At 34.5% G+C, this 17626-nt stretch overlaps 1 protein-coding gene across 1 annotated transcript in view; it reads right to left on the reverse strand.

Moving 5' to 3' along the window:
- Nucleotides 1–17626, reverse strand: part of LOC145291392 (brefeldin A-inhibited guanine nucleotide-exchange protein 3-like) — a 230040-nt gene that overhangs the window by 75154 nt on the left and 137260 nt on the right. The window contains exons 21-23 of the mRNA XM_080137186.1: nucleotides 15175–15363; nucleotides 8892–9156; nucleotides 5586–5765 (exon numbers count right to left, since the gene is read on the reverse strand). Of these exons, the coding sequence (XP_079993312.1) occupies nucleotides 5586–5765; nucleotides 8892–9156; nucleotides 15175–15363 (634 nt within the window). The remainder of the gene's footprint in view (nucleotides 1–5585; nucleotides 5766–8891; nucleotides 9157–15174; nucleotides 15364–17626) is intronic.

Here is a 17626-nt window from a genome sequence, read left to right on the forward strand (position 1 = left end):
TGTGACTAAAACTTTTGACAGAGGCGACAGATTTTCACGAGATTGGTATCGTTTTGAAGCTTGACCCTTCAGATGACAAATAGAAAAATTGGCTAAAACATTAATTCCTTCACCCTCAACTGGGCACTATTCTACAAGGAGAGAGGTCACAGTTTTTGCCGATATTTTCGAAAGTCATCCTCTCTTTTCGATTGACTAGGCTTAATTTAAACCTTCGCCACTTCCGGTTTAGTGATGGGCGCAACGGCAAAGACATCACTTTTTTTTTTGTTCTTTTCCTTCTTCACGGTATAGGTTCGAGCCTGCCTGCCTACTACCATTTTTTTTTTCTCAACACACACCTCCAAACACCCAGATAATGCCGGGCACCCAGGCTAGTTAAACCATAAAGACACCCAGCATAGATTGTATATATAATTAACATAAATCTCAAACAATTGAATGTACATCATTGTAATAATAAGGCAAGAAAGCCATGCGGAGCAAAACTACAGCACCATAGTGTTTGACTGCAAAGATCAATCCCAACATGGCAGATATGTTCAGTCCTATTACCAGCCAGCAAATAAAGTAAGAATAAGGACCTCAATTTCTGATCTACAGGACATGGGATTTGGAAATGCTCCTTATTCTGAAAGGAGGCACTTGACCTTTTTTTCCCAAAACACTGACACACAAAATTTACTTCTTCCAAAGGGAGATAATTACAGTAACAATCATAATAGATTGTAGCAGTTGAAAGTTTGTTTTAAAGAAATCATAATAATTTGTATCATTTGGATTCATCGGACTACTGTTCTCATCTTGAGTATGATTTTCACAACGTTTCGGTGAATGCAACCTCCGACCTTCTTCAGGTGTATCTTGTCGAACTCGGGAATGTTTCTGTCGAAATCAGGAATTTAGATAGAATTCCAAGTGGAACCCTTTATTTACTTCACGGGGGTAGCATGCTCTTGTTCCATCAGCCATGACTGGATAGAGGTCCTAAGTAATTTGTAATTTGTATTTATTCAGGAGTGATTCAACTCTCCAGAAACAGCTTGTGAGAGTCAAGCCCCCTACAGAAAAAATCATGACTAAGAACTGTGTATATGAAATCCTATATAAATGTGGAAAATTATACAAAGGTGAGATGCATCGTCCACTAAAAGTACAGTTAGAAGAACATCGAAAAGCTGTAGTACATGGAGAGATTGAAAAATCAGGTATAGCTGGCCATATATGGAAAGAAAAGGGAAACCATCCACCATTATGGAGCAAAGTAAAAATGATAGACAGAAGAACGGTGGAGAGTGAGACGACTCAAAGAAGCAGCACATATGCTGGGGAATAACCAATTACTTAGTAGACCTAGTATAGAATTTAATTTGATATGGGAACCATTAATTATAAACAATAGATAATATGTACAAGTAGTAAGTATAAAAACATTAATATACATAGATATATGTTAATAAATAACAATAATAATAATTAGTAATAAATAGGAATATTTACAAATATTTACAAATAGAAATAAAATAGGTTTAAGGTTCCTAAAATTCATACCAGAATTGTCTGCAAGAATCTGTGGCACAGTGGTTCGAGTACTTGGAAAAATCAATTGTAAAAAGTGATATTATCCTAAAGGTTGAAGGTTCAATCCTCAATAAAATTGCAAATTGGAACAAGAGTATGCTACTCCCGTGAAGTAAATAAAGGGTTCTGCTCGAAATTCTGTTCAAATTCTTGAGTTCGACAAGATACACCTGAAGAAGGTCAGATGTTAACAAAACATGAAAATCACACTCAAGATGAGAACAGTAGTCCAATGAAGCCAAATAATACGAATAACCAATCCTCATCTAAAAAATTCAGAAATGCCAAATCATATCAAGCTTGAATAATATTCAGTGGTTGAATCCATATTGATAAAGTGGGGAGATAAGCTTACAGCCGCTGTTAGAAAATGTTAAGTGTCAGAAGAAAGGAATAACCAAAGCTAAGTTAAATTAAAATGTATATATAAAACAATTTAGCAGATGTGCTGTTTTTTTTTTTAATTTTTGTCCAGGAGCCACTTAATTTTGTGTTGCTGGCTGAAATTGCACTGAACAACTTACATATCTACCATTAGCTAACCTTTCTGGGAATTTTCCCAGAATATAGTGAAACAAATTTGTATCAACAACAAATAAAATAATTGGTTGAATGATTAGAAATTTTATTTTAAAGAATGAACATGTTATTGTAAAATATTACACTTTATCCTGGCATTAATCGTTGAACATGGGAATTGGGATATAAGGTGTTTTTTTTTGTGGTATTTAATTGAGATATTTCAAATAATAAATGACGTTTCTAAATATGGAATACAATTTTTGTTAATATCTTTCCTTACTGTAAATGAAACTAAAACTACACAATCGTTTTTAAGAGAATAGAAAGAGCTAAAGGCACACATATTTTATGGAAATCGCTCCAAACAAGGCATGAAGCTAATTAATATAAGGAGCTAAAAATATACCACTTCAATGTCAAAAACAAGCCAAATGTAAAATACAAGGTGCCTTAAGTAAATTTTCAGACTTTTTTTGTACAGGCATTTAAACTGTCATAGACTCTTGAAAATTCAGTATGCTATTGCTATACATCTTATGAGATGACTGACCAATTTTTATGCTTTCAGATTCAAATTAACCGCGACAGCAGAAATTGGAATACACCCTACTAAACATTGATTGTCACATCTGGTGAATTTCAAAAATGCAATATGGACGTGAGGTCAATTTAGAAGAACGATATGCAATAAAACTCCATTTTAAACTTGGAAAACATGCCACAGAAACTTATGGAATGCTTAAGACTGTTTTTGGACCATATTACATGAATCAAGCATCAGTTTTTGAGTGGTATAAGAGATTCAAGGAAGGCAGGAAATCTATGAGGGATGATTAGAGGTGTGTAAAGAAGTCAGAACATCAGAGTTGATTGGCCAAATAAAGAATTTCATAGATAAGGACCGTTGTGTGCCTACAGAGATAATACGTGCACAGTTTCATGTCAGTGTGGAAACTGTACACACAATAATTTGTAAAGAACTGAAGATGCGGAAGATTTGCATAAAGTTTGTCCCAAGGGTGCTCAGAGAAGATCAGAAAGAAATACATTGTCATGACAGCAAAGAGACGGTTGAGCTGATTAATTAAGATTCTGCAGTTCTTGATGCTCTGCTGACCTGTGATGAAAGCTAGATTTACTGCTATGACCCAGAGACCAAAAGTAGAAGCATGCTGGCTCTCCCAGACTCAAGAAGGCTAGATAGAGCAAATCCACCCAGAAACATGATGATCCCTTTTTTTTTTGACAATATGGGTATGATCTATATGTACTGGAATACTATGTTGAGGTTTTAAAGGAGTTCAGAAAGAGATTCCATCAGAAGAGGCCAGCACTCTTCAAATCGGGTCAGTGGCATTTCCACCAAGACAATGCACCAGTCTACAACTCCATCCTCATCACAGACCATTTGACCAAGATGGGCATCCCGAAAGTTCCTCACCTTCCCTATAGACCATGTGACTTTTGGTTATTCCCTAAACTCACTGAAAACCTTAGAGGCTATCAGGGGACAATTGAGAAGATGAAAGAAGCTGTGACAAGGGTCATTGGCACGCTCACAGACAAGAGGACTACCATAGGGCCTTCCAGAAATTGTTGGAATGATACGACAAGTGCATTGCAGCTGGAGGAAATTACTTCGAAGGAGACTAGAGTTTCATACATGTACTATCAATAAAATTGCCCATAGGAAAAAATCTGGAAACTTATTGAAGGCACCTTGTAGATCCTGACCACAAAAATAATAATTAAGGGAAGCAAAAGTTACAAGACTACAGACAGTAAACCAAAGTTCAACTTTCTACTCCCCTTAAAATATGTGACAATAGTAGACTTGCAATCAATAATTTAAACAACGTATTTACTTTAGAATAATTTATAGAATAATAGATTGTTTTGTAAAATTTTATGATTGTAGAAATAACTGCAAACTTCTAAGTTGAAAATTTTTAAAAGTAAAAAAAAAAATGAATAAAAAAATGGATCATTTATAATCAGAGGTAGCGTAGTATCAGTAATAACAGCCCCATCCAGTCCTCTTCCCACTCCCCTCCCATATCCCTTCATCCAGTTTCGGGCTCATTATCAAGCAGTTCCAGTTTGTAGACTCGGCAAATTAAACGCGTTTCATTTCAGTCTCCTCGCATCCTCTTCTAATCCCTAACCATCTGCACTTATTAATATCACAATAAGGGGCAGTTCATTATTACACTGAAAGTAGGAGGGATAGGATGTTCAAAATTTCTCCTGTTGATGGAAATTTTAGTGGCAGTAAATTGAAATTTGAAGTTCATAGGCAAAAAGATTTCTTTGTATTTGTTTATCTTTCGCTTTGCTATTCTTTTTTCTTGAAAGATTGTTTTTTAGGTTTTATTCAGCATAAGTGAAAAATTTAGTTAAAGAAATAAAAAACCAGACACATTTACACTCAGGAGCACATTTTGGCCTTTTGGTTAAGATCAAAGTGTAGTATCTGTTCTTCAGATGCTGCACTTCCATTTCTTGTTCTCTTTCGGTGGAAGAGAAATCCTTCACGACTGAGACAATTTTTATTTTTGTACCTTTTCTCCACGTTAAAAAATGACCCTGGTGTCTAACTCTGTCCCGTGGGGAGGCATAGTAAATAGGTACACTCAGGAGCAGCTAATTTTTACATAGAATGTAGGAGGATAGGATGCACACCACACCTACCAATATCAGAACTGTTTATGAAATCATTTCCATTTGTTACTTCTTAGCTGGATTTATTTCTTGAATTTAAATATATACGTGGTATGAAAATAATTATCTTTTCATAAAAATATTTTTTTTTTCAATCTTTTTACATTTTCTCTTCCTTTTTATATAACAAAGTGTATTTCAATAGATCGCGTGCATTTCATCCATGATTAAAAATGATTACATTTATTTTGAAGAAACTGATTCTTTCAAATACATATTCCCATATTCCCACAAAGCAGGTAGCAAAGAATTACACTCTCTACCCATTAAGTCCTCTCATTACCCTCAAATCATTGTGTTCTTAACTTAACAGATATAATTATTTCTAAGTCACCACTACGTCACCATTTATATTTTCATTTTTTTCACTCATGCTAATTCCAACATACTACCCTATAATATAAAAAATAATAAATGGTATCCTGAATGCATTCGAGGAATAAGTGAATATCAGAATGCTTGATTTTCAAGGGTGTTCCCCACTTATATAATTTCAATCATTCCTTGGAATACCTTAATAAATTAACAAACAATTAAGATCATATTCAAAATGATCTATTTGACTGACTGCTACTCTCTATTAATATGAATTTTTTTTTTTTATTAAAGTCCTAAGCTGGATCAAAAGTGAGGGCTTATATATTTCCTAACAGTAATAATGAATGCAAACAAATCTGACTTGAATTAAACCCAGCTTGTCCATGGCCATCATACTTCTAAAATCTTAAACTAAAGCAATTTGAAGCAAAGATATTACTTACCTGATCTTGTACATCTCCATCGCACATTTCTTGAGAAAAAAGACTTTCAAAACCTTTGCATAGCAATTCGTTGACGTAGAAATGTGGGTGTTCAGGGTGTGTACTTAACACTGCCGTAATGTAATCATGTATACATGTCACGGCCATTTTGGAGATTCTTCTATCAGTGTTACCAGAAGCCTGCTCAGTAAAAAGGAAAAGGAGAAGAAAATTGAATTACAACTGAATATTTATATTATGAGATAATCAATAAAAACACCTATTATTATTATTATGTACTCATCAGGAGTTCTCACACAGACCATCAGAGATTGCTCACTAACAACAACCAGTGGTATTTCCTGGAGTCTGGGTGACTACAGGTCTCCCCAGATTACCAGTACTCTTAATCTCTTTCGATAACCTTTGCAAATGAATTTGCATTATTGCAACAAATTTAGATATATATATATATAATATAAATTTTTTTTCAGTAAATTATTTGCCAACAGAGAAGTGGTATAGTACTACTGGAACAGAAGTTGCATATAGTGCAGCCATATTTCAATTTGAGTAAGTGTTCAGTAATATAGGTAAGAACAGATTCTAGAATAACACATGCATACACAGTTTTCAGTGGATCAAATAGAGGTTTAATGGTTATATAATATTAAGTATGTTATTGTTTAGCTATTTATTTCCCAAAGAAAATGTTGGTAGCATTTATAAACGAAGGAAAGCACATAAACAAGCATACATACGAATAAGGTGTGTTTCTGCTGTGAGAGTTTATATAGTTTTGTTTGACTTAAACTTTTGTTTTCATTATCAATGATTTATAATTAGGGTGAGTTTGTAGGGTGGTTGGCGTTAAGAGACACTTGCCAGAGATTGGAGATAGTAATTTTATAGAAGTGGCTGTATTTATTTGATCTGGCTTGAAATGAAAACGAAAATACAAATACCAGAGGTCCATATAAAATACCAATATTTTCTCTGTAATTAAATCAACTTTAACAGCAAGTTTAAAGGCAAGTTTGTTTCGCAGGCAGGCATTAGCTATAGAAACAGGACATGGACCTGTACAATGTACTTTCCCTTTTTATGAGGTGCTCAGTTTCTAAGACAATATTCTACTAATAAATGGATCCTTATAATGGATTCAGTCAACGTTTGAAGATTAAACTGATATAAAAAAAGGCAAAATTCCCGAAATTTGACCTTTTCTGGATTCCCAGATCAGTCTGTTTATGGCCAAATTTATTAAATTTGGTCATTTTAAAAGCAGTTTGGCTTTCAACCATCGACTGGTTCCATTATGGGGGAATCGATTTACTAGAATGTTGTACAAGAAATTGAGCACCCCATAAAAATCTTTGAATATTGAATTTTTTGTATATTTAGAGGGAGTTTCCAATCGACTGGAAAAATTGAAAAACGAAAAAATAAAAATAAGGGTGAGGTGCAATGTATCGAGTTCCAGAATTCTATTTTATGCTGCCACATCATGACAAAGGATAAAAAGATGTTTTTAGTATCAGTCTCTATGGTAGCTATCCAGAAACTGTTTGTATTTTAGTGCTAATCTAAGACTGAGTGAAAATGAGGAAAGCTGAGCATGTGCAGAAGTGGTTGAATTGTCCAATGTATTTCTACACAAGTTTTAACGTGCCTGTTTTAGCCAACTAAACCACAAACTAATCATTACAGAAGGGATTGTATATATATAAAAAAAAAAAATTGTAGTAGGAAGGCAGGCTCGAACCTGTACCGCAAAGGAGGAAAAGAATGGGAAAAAACCTGACGTCTTTGCGGTTACAACCACCGCCAAACTTGGAGTTATATATAAATTAAGGCTAGACAATCTAAAGGAGTGGATAACTTTCAAAAATATCGGCGAAAAAAGCGACCCCCCCCCCCTGTAGAAAAGTGCCTAGTTGAAGGTGAAGATATTAATGTTTTTAGCCAATTTTTCGATATTTGTCATATGAAAGGTCAAACTTTAAAATGATACTGATCTTGGTAAAATCCGTTGCCTCTGTCGAAAGTTTTAAGTGCACATACATACATACATTTATATATTGGTAACTAAAAATTTTCGGTCCAAACGATGAAAAAGCTTGCCCTATCTCTGAATACCCTTTATGTAAAATTTCAAATGTTTAGACCAGAAATTGTCTGAGTAATTTGGTAGAGACTGTAGAGGTCAATTTTTTAAAAAAACTTTGACCCCTATTATGACCCCTTAAAATTTATTGTTTTGGGCTCAAATCAAGTTATTAAGTTAGATCCATGTCCAAGGAACCTATATCTAAAATTTCAAGTGTTTAGACCCAAAATTGTCGGAGGAGTTTGGTAGAGTTCTCAAAAGTCAAATCATTGAACTTTGACCCCTGAACAGCGAAATTTCTGGCCGAAAACCGATCACAAAGATTTTCCCAAATCTCAGTATTCTGTATATCAAATTTGGAGTCTGTAGACTTAAAATTTACAAAGTTATTGCGTAGGGAAATGTACACACACACACGTTCACTTTTATAGATATATCCTTTCTGTCTATTAACTGTTCTTTAAATTTGTTTTGGATCTTCTCTACCTTGAATTTCAATTTACCACATCGGATTTACCTGTCTTGGATTTGCATCTGAATCTTACCAAATATGAATTTCAACCTAAGGATCTCCATTGACTTCCCCTACCTATTTGATATTCCAGAACTTTTTGTTGCTATAGCTACTCCCATTTGCTATGCAATTTCAAAAACTTTTTCTTTAATGCAAATATGTTAGTATTTCATATTTTGCAGTTTCATTTTATACATGAAATAACATTTCATCATTATATTGTGCTATTATCTTTCCTCTGATGAGAAGAAGGCATTTTTTGAAACTCCGCAGATTAAGGATTTCTTAATTTTTAATTTAGTATTCCTTGTCGGATAATAAAATTTGTTTTTCCCTTATATGCAGATTTCTTAAATTTTATTTTTATATATATATATATATATATATATATATATATATATATATATATATATATATATATATATTTTATGCACAGTGTAGCATATTATGTGCAAAGTATTATAAAACATTCTAGCTATCAATAATTTATATGTAAATTTAGAATTTTTAAAATTACTATTTAAATGTGAAGATATGAATGGGAATCTAACTTGAGCAGACAACATATTATGGTTTAAATAAAAGAGATAGCTTCAAAAGAAAGCAAAGATTTTTGGCAAATTATGATGAAATATTTTAAATTTTATTAATTATTTTGATCATTAGGAATCATCATAACAAAAGCAAAATTCTCTGCACTTACTTCGACAAGGTGGGTAGAAACAGCATTGTAGGCTTGAACCAAATGTAAGAGTGGTCGTCCCGTATGAAGTACTTTCATGAGAACTTCTTGCAATCTGTACAGTAGCAGAGCATTTGTTGGAAGTTTCGAGCCAATATTCAAGAACTCTTCTTCCTCAGATTTGCTATTCATTTGAATAAGTTGAATATGACTGGCTGTACATAATTCAGACAGGAAACTGACCAATGCCTGCATGTTGAGTTTCTGAGCAGCATCCTCAAACAATCTAGCAAACAAAAGAGAGCATCTATATAAGTATCAAATATTTATAAGAAAGCCATACAGCAGTAGTAATGATTAAAAATGAGCTTAGTTTATATATAATCATTAGGGCTAGGACAACAGCATATTCTTTTCATTGTTTTGACTCTTGATATATCCTTTTATATAGAGTGATGTGGTTTTCGGTTGATTAACTGTGTCTACCTTTGTCGGATATATACACAAGAGTCAAAACAATGAAAAGAATATTCTGTTGTCATAGCCCTAATAATCGTATATATGAGAGAGAGAGAGAGAGAGAGAGAGAGTGAGAGATTATATATATATATATATATATATATATATATATATATATATATTATATATTTGTACACATAAAAACATATGCACTTACAAGAAACTACAGTCCAAACTATTTGCCAAGAACTTTGCAGCTAATTCTACCCTATGCAATGAAGGACATCAACTCCACATATTTCCTCCTATAACACAAAACACGCTAGGTAACATACAAATATCTGTGCATGAGGTCGCCAAGCTAATCAAGAACCTTGATTCCAATAAAGCAACTGGCCCTGATGGCATCCCAATTATAGTGTTAAAAAAAAGCTTCAACCAGAACTTGCTCCCAAATTACAAAACTGTTTAAGCGTTGCCTTAAGGAGAAGTGCTTTCCAACATCCTGGAAAACCTCATCAGTATGCCCTGTATTTAAGAATTCAGGTGATAAGTCATCTCCCTCTCAGTACAGATCAATAAGTCTCCTGTGTGTCATGAGTAAGTTGCTGGAATCCATATTAAATAGAGAAATAGTCAACCACCTCAGCAGAAATAACCTTAGTGACACGTAATATGGTTTCCGTTCTGCAAGATCTACCTCAGATGTGCTAACGGTTATATCTCATAGGATTAGCGAATCTCTTGACAAAGGCTTCCTTTCTAGGGCAATTGCTCTTGACATATCAAAGGCCTTCGACAAGGTATGGCATAAAGGCTTAGTTCACAAGATTTCCAGCTACGGTATAACTGGAAATGTTTTCTCAATCATTAAATCATTTCTCTCTGATAGGCTCATAAGTGTAGTGGTTGATGGGCAGAAATCAGAGGCCCTCAGTATTAATGCTGGAGTCCCTCAGGGGTCCATCCTGAGCCCAACTCTCTTCCTGATCTACATCAATGACCTCCCTAAACACATACTTAAATCATTCGTTGACATCTATGCTGATGACACGACGATCTACAGTAACACATCAAAGGCTGTAAATGACAAAGTTCTCTCTGATTCTCTCTCCTCTGATCTTGAGAGCGTAGTTCAGTAGGGGAAGACGTGGCTGGTTACCTTTAATGCATCTAAAACCAAATTACTATCTTTACATCATCAACGCTTTGATCTCCATCTGGCATCAATTGAAATGGGTGGCTCTCGTCTAGGAGAAGCCCCATGCTTTGACAAGCTTCTGGGCTTGATCTTTACTCCTGATCTAAAATGGAACACGTACATCAAGTCTGTTGCCAAGGTCACCGGAAAGATGGTGGGATCATTCTACCGCTCCAGAAGATATCGCACTACTGATGCAATTCTCTATCTATATAAAAGCCAAGTACGTTCAAGGATGGAATACTGCTGCCATATCTGGGCAGGAGCTGCTAAAAACAGCCTATCCTGCCTTGACAGAGTACAAAATAGACTTTGTGGCTTAGTGGGGGATGCCCTTTTCTCTTCCCTGCAACCTCTCTCCCACAGAAGAGACGTTGCGAGCCTATTTTTGTCTTATCGTTATTTCCATGGCAGGTGCTCGTCTGAGCTCCAATCTTTGGTCTCCCCTCGCCAATCTTTTACAAAAAACACCCGTCTAGCTGAAACCATTGTCAAAAATTTCCCCCACTCTTTATCTGTGCCTAAATCAAAACATTGTTCATGGAATCTATGTTTTGATTTAGGCACAGTTCATGGAATCTAAGCTTCTTTCTTAGAACTGCACGCCTGTGGAATTCTGTTCCGTCTGCCTGCTTCCCACCTGGATGTCTTTAAGTCCAATGTAAACAAATTCCTAATAAACCGCCACCTTAAGCAGACACTTTATTAAATCTCCACACTAACGTACTGTACATGCAATAACCCTTATCCCTGAGTGGCTTTTGAGCCTTGATAAGTGGTGACCACCTTGTAAAAAATTAAAAAAAAAAAAAATACATATACACATGCACACAAGACATGAATCTGATAGAATGTTTAATCCCCAGCCATAACAAAATGATAAAAAAAATAAAAAAACAAAGCATATATACACACAAACATAGAAATACACATGCATACAAACACAAAAATACATATACAAACAGCAACAATATAGAAACATATAAAGACAAGAATACACAGGTACTAGTAATTTTTCCCAATTCCGTTCTAAATTCCTGATTTCGATACAATTACTGATTCCAATTCTTTTAAAATTTCTAAATATTTAGAGATTTGTAGCTTTCTTAATTTTTTAAAGCACTGTAAAATCCCAGTATTTATTTTTACAAAACCTAAAAATACACTGGTGGGGGTGGGGGATTTATATTATGAGTAAATCTTTCTAAATATTTTTTCTCAAATGTTTTTCTTATAATCGATTGAAAATTGTGAAACAACTAAAGATTTATATTTCTTTTAAAACAAAGTGATTTGCATTATTTCATTCTTAATCCTATTTTAATTTTGGTATTTTTTTACGACCTGCCCCAATGTAGTATAAAAACCCCCAACCACCTCATGTTAAGAACAGTTTTCGGAATAAACACCCCTCCCAACCTCCCCATGTTAAGAACGGCTTTCGAGGTTGGGGGTGGGGGTGGGGGGTTATTCCGAAAGCTGTTCTTAATATGGGGAGGTTGGGGTGTTAATAATATGCTGAGACACGTCGTAAAAATTTACCTTAGTTTTTTCGTAACCAATTGATAACAGTCTACAATTTGTATGCAAAATAAGCAAACGAAAAAAGAATAGTTAAGAGAGCCACCTCCCTATGTTAAGAATGATTCTCTAGAATGATTTTTTTAACATGGAAAGAGTGAAAAAGGGCTATTAACAATTCTGTGTCTCCTATCGGAAAAGAATGTTCATATTTTTTTGTCCAAATTATAAAGATTAGGTTGATTGTTAGATTGATTTGTTTTACTGTAAAAAGAAAACAAAATATACTTAATAATAATAGTAATGCAACTGGTACTAATAATAATGGAAAATTTGTAGATTAAAACCCTCAGCTGTACCCCTCCAAATAAGATTCTACTTTTTTATGTGATTATGTGTGGAAAATTTGAAAAAAATTATAATTGGCTTGTTTTATTTCCTCTTTTTTTTTTTTTTTTTTTTACATCAATTTGCAATTATAACTTTTTTTTTGTGAAAGAAAGAAAGTTATCAATTATTAAAGTTCTGTAACTAATTCACAAAAAAAAAAAAAAAAAAAAAGCACGTAATTTTTCATTTTTCAAACAGCCTGAAAAACTTTGCTGAAAAAATAAAACAAAAGAACGAAAAATCAGCTTTGCATATAAATTTAACGTGAAATGATCCCTCTTTTGGACCAGATAGAGTTTTAAGGACATGTAGCCAACTTTTAATTGATATAGTGCAATCTCAGATATCACATTACGTATATGTAAGTAGTTAAATACAAAAATACATACATGCATGTATGTATATGTACACATATATATATATATATATACAAACACAAGAATACTTATAAGCACATACACAAACACAATCGTATACATACATACTAATTACATCGTCTTTACAGATGTTAGCCATCCCAATCCTCCCCACCAACCTCATCATAGTTATCAGTCAATTCTCAGCAACACCTAAGCCGCGTCTGTGAGCCCGAAGATGACTTTTCAGGCCAGCATTAGACTTGCACAGTCTGCTACACATATAGCAAACAAAGTTGTGCATTAAAACTTGTTTCATTTCTGGCTCCGTTTTTTTGCTCACTTTGCTCATGGCATGTGTTTTTTTATGGTTAATGTAAGCTGCTTTTGAGAGGAGCATGCGATTACAAGCCTCACATTTCCAGCTCTTCAATTCAATGGGCAAAACCGACATATTCCCCTTCTGAAGGCTTCTCTTGAGTTCAGCAGGAGTAATTTTTTTCCTTGCAAAAAATTCAGAACCCCCTCCAACTAGCCTCCTCCATTCAGGCCGGTGTTCTGCCAGGGTCTCTCAGTTCTGAACAGGAATCTTAAAAGCTTTAAAATCGTCCTTTATGCAATCCTTGAAACGCTTCTTTGGTCGATGTTGAGGACGTTTCCCAGTCTTAAGCTCGCCGTAAAACAACTACTTAGGCAACCTCACAACCTCCATTCCTACCCAGCGCAACTGATTCCTCATCATCATTGCTTCGATGCTCAAACACCCAGCTTTCCCAAGAATATCTGTGTCGGGTGTCAGAGACTGCCATTTCACATTTAGAACTCGTCTGAGGCATTTCTGATGGAATCTCTCGAGTTGCTTCAAGTGGCGACGTTGTGTTGTCCAACATTCAGATGAGTATAGCAAAACAGAAAGCACACAGGTCGAGTAAACACTGATCTTGGCTCTGACAGAGATGTCACAATGACATCACAGCGGCTTTTCTAGTGTTCCAAATGCCGCGCTAGCCCTCTGGATGCAAAAACGTATCTCCGCATCCAGAGAGCTATCTCTAGAGATTGTTCTACCCAAGTACATAAATGTGCTCACAACATCAAGTCTATTTCCCCCCACATAGATGTTTGGTTCAATGTATGGAGCGCCAGGTGCAGGGGTGAACATCACTTTTGTCTTCTTAATGCTGATAATTAAGCCAAAGGCGTCACATGCTGCTGAAAAATAATTCACTATATATCACGCTCCGAGTGAGACATAAAGTCAGCATCATCAGCATAGAGTAGTTCCCTAACTAGACCTCCAAATGTTTGTGACTTTGCATTAAATCTTCTTAGATTAAATACTTTGCCAGTAGTCCTAAAGTGGAAAAAGACGTTCATCGCAATCCTTAAATGCATATGCAAGAAGCACTGCAAATTAAATTGAGAATAGAGTAGGAGCTGGAATATCCCCATTTCACACTGTTGTCAATGACAAATTCCCCAGATAGTTGCCCGTTGTATGCAACGCGAGCCTTCATATTTCTGTGGAGTTCTTGAAGCATCCTGATAAAAAGGTAGGAGGACATTCAATCTTCCCAAGAATTACCCACAAGACCTGTCTGTTTACGGTATCAAACGCTTTTGTGAAGTCCACGAATACTTGATAAAGTGGTAACTGTTGTTCGATGAACTTTTCCTGCAGCTGCCTTGCAGTAAATATCATATTTACAGTGCCCCTACCCTCAGTGAAACCACATTGTAACTCAGGAATGATTAACGGACAGATGTTTTCGAGGAGTCTATCCAACAAGACTCTCGCCAGCACCTTCCCTGCCGATTCAAGAATCGTTATCCCGTGGTGATGATCGTAGTCACTTTGATCCTTTCCCCTTGTAGAAACACTAGTGTCTGTAGGTATTTAATTATTATAGTAAATAATTATACATATATGCATAAAATAAGACATCTATATACTCACAAATATAAATGCAACCACATGCACACACACACACACACACTTTGATCTACAATTCCACTTGAATCTGAAGCAAAGAATATCTTAGGAACTGAATTGTTGCTAGAATCACATTGCTCTCTCCATTCCATGTCAAATGCTAGTTAAATATACAATATATGTGCGTAAAATAAGACACGCATATACTTAGAAACAAATATAAATATAACCACACACATACATCAAACTCAAATTTGAATTGTTGCTAGAATCTCCATATTCAGTCTCTGGTTAAATAGAGTCTGCATTGAAAAACAGAAGTTCTTATTAGATTACAAAGAAGTAAAAAACTTTTCTTTTTTTTTAAATATGTACATAAGTCTGAGATTTTAAAGTCAAAATTAAAAAAATATAAAATGAAAAATGATTAAATGATTTAATTACCTGTCTACTTCTTGGGAAAGACCGCACAGAGCTTTTGATGCTTGTGAAGCACTGAGCACACCTCCTCCACTGATTGCACTGTCCCACCCTGCTTCAACGCTGCTCAGGCGTGTCAATTCATGGACGCTTATTGTAGGAGCCACAGGCATGACATGCATCATAGGGGTCATGTACAGTTCAGGATCACAACTGAAAATAGCAACAGTTCATTTGAATCATAAACAAAATCATTTTCATTGTAAATTTAATTAATCTATATATATAAAAGCGAAAATGTATGTATGTTTGTGTGTATGTTTGGATGTCTGCTAAAAACTTTCGACAGACGCGACGAAAATTCACAAACTTGGTATCACATCGAAGCTCCATCCTTTGCTCGAAAAATATCGAAAAATTGGCCAAAAATGTTCACTTTTTCACCCCGAAATCGACAATTCTCGACAGTGGGGGGGGGGGGTCAACAAAAACGGTCCTCTCATTACAATGACTGATTCTACGCATGCGTCAGATGACGTCGTGACCTGATTTACTTTAAATAGTTGAAAAACCGAACAAATTTCGTGAACGTCGCCTTAGCTCAGTTGCTTATGGTCTTGGTTCATTATGTAAACGTTTTGGGTTCGAATCGTGGTGTGAGATGTTTTTTTTTTTCGATTTTTTAAATTTTAATATCGAAACAGGCTTATTTAAGCCATTTTTCACGTGTTCGTTTTTCTGTTTTCATCGTTCGTTTGCCTTAGGTTAGTTTTTTTTGTTTTTTTTCCTGCTTAGTGTTAACGTTGTTTTCTTTTTTACTTCGCTTATAACAAACAAACCTACGTCGTCGTTGTAACACTCGACGACTTCCGGCCGCGCACCTGTCAAATTCAAACATCTTTCATTAACTCATTTTGGCTGGCCGATTTTATTTTCAAACTTTGCCTCAGGGCTTCGGGTTCGATACCCCCCCCCCCGTTCTTTTTTATTTAACACCACACCTCCAAACACCCGGGAATCGCCGGGTACCCTCCGCTAGTCTATATATAAAAGTAACAGTGTGTGTGTGTGTGTGTGTGTGTGTGTGGAATGGACTCTACCAAACTAATCTGTCAATTTTTGGTATACAGACTTGGAACTTGATATATAGAGTATTCGGACCTGTGGAACAAATTTAATTTGTTTTTTTAGCCAATAAAAATAGCTGCTAAGTGCTATTCTACACATATGCAAATACACATTTATATGTTAAACTGCATTAATTTTTCAAGTATTGATATCCATCTGACCTTAGATCATATGGTAATGAATACTGCTGGAGAGCTAAAGGTTTTGGTTTTGATTCTAACTGATGGCACTGAAGTCATATTTTGCTTTTAACTTTTGAAATCATTACTATATATTAGGTACAATATAATAATCAATAGAGTATTGGTTCTATAATAATAAATATGAAATCTGCATAAATTAAAATATCATATTTAAGTGTATTTTATGACTGGCCAACAGCAGATGACCTGCTAGTATAAACAAAAGTTATATATAATATGAACAGAAGTTGAAGTGAATTAATTATAAATAAAATCATTAATTGCAACTGCTTAAATCAAAATTTATTGCAAGTAAAATGGAGATGTTTTTAGTTGAATCATTAAAACAAATTTTATTAGTTTTAAATTATGAAAATTAAATTATAAATCAATCTTTTTTTATAGAAATCGCTCCAGACAAGGCATGAAGTCACTTGATGTAAGGAGCTTAAAAAAAAATAGTACTTAGTCAAAACCTTGCAAATGATAAATGTTGGATGAATAGATTCTGACCCAGAAAACAACAATTCTTCCTTCTTTGTAAGAAACATTGCTCTTAGAATGTGAGGACTAAAGGACAAAATAAGGAAAGCAAGAATTACACAGTTGCTATAAGTAAACCCAAGATCCACTTCCTACTCTCCAATCTTAAGATCAAACATCAATTCATCATATAAACTTTAAAACTATTCTCATGAAAAAGCCTACTTGAACGTTCAAGCCACATAATTATAAAAAAAATTAAAATATGAAACAACTTCAAATGTGTGTGAGTGTTTTTGTTCTTTGAAACTATGAGAATTGAATACATTTTATTCGGTTGGTGCAAAAATAATGTCGTTTTTTGACGTTCAACTTCAAAAAATCATAACTCTTTTCATAATAAACTTTATTAATTGAAATAAGAATCATTAGAATTGACACATTTTTGCCATTCCCCTTTTTTCTCGGCTATTCTTTCTTTATCTATTTTTTTTTATTTATTTTTTATTATATATATATTTATTATACTTTTCTGCTTTAAAATTTTTGTTTTGTATTTTGCTTGCGTTCATGATTTCTGAATAATGGGCATTTGAAATATCTCCACACCTGCTTTTGGTGGCTTTTTCAATATGAACTAATTTTTTTTTAACTCAATCTTGAGTTGAATATAAATGTAATTT

This window comes from Euprymna scolopes, chromosome 12, assembly GCF_053919585.1.
Source record: "Euprymna scolopes isolate OS-2025 chromosome 12, ASM5391958v1, whole genome shotgun sequence".
Classification (NCBI taxonomy): domain Eukaryota; kingdom Metazoa; phylum Mollusca; class Cephalopoda; order Sepiida; family Sepiolidae; genus Euprymna; species Euprymna scolopes.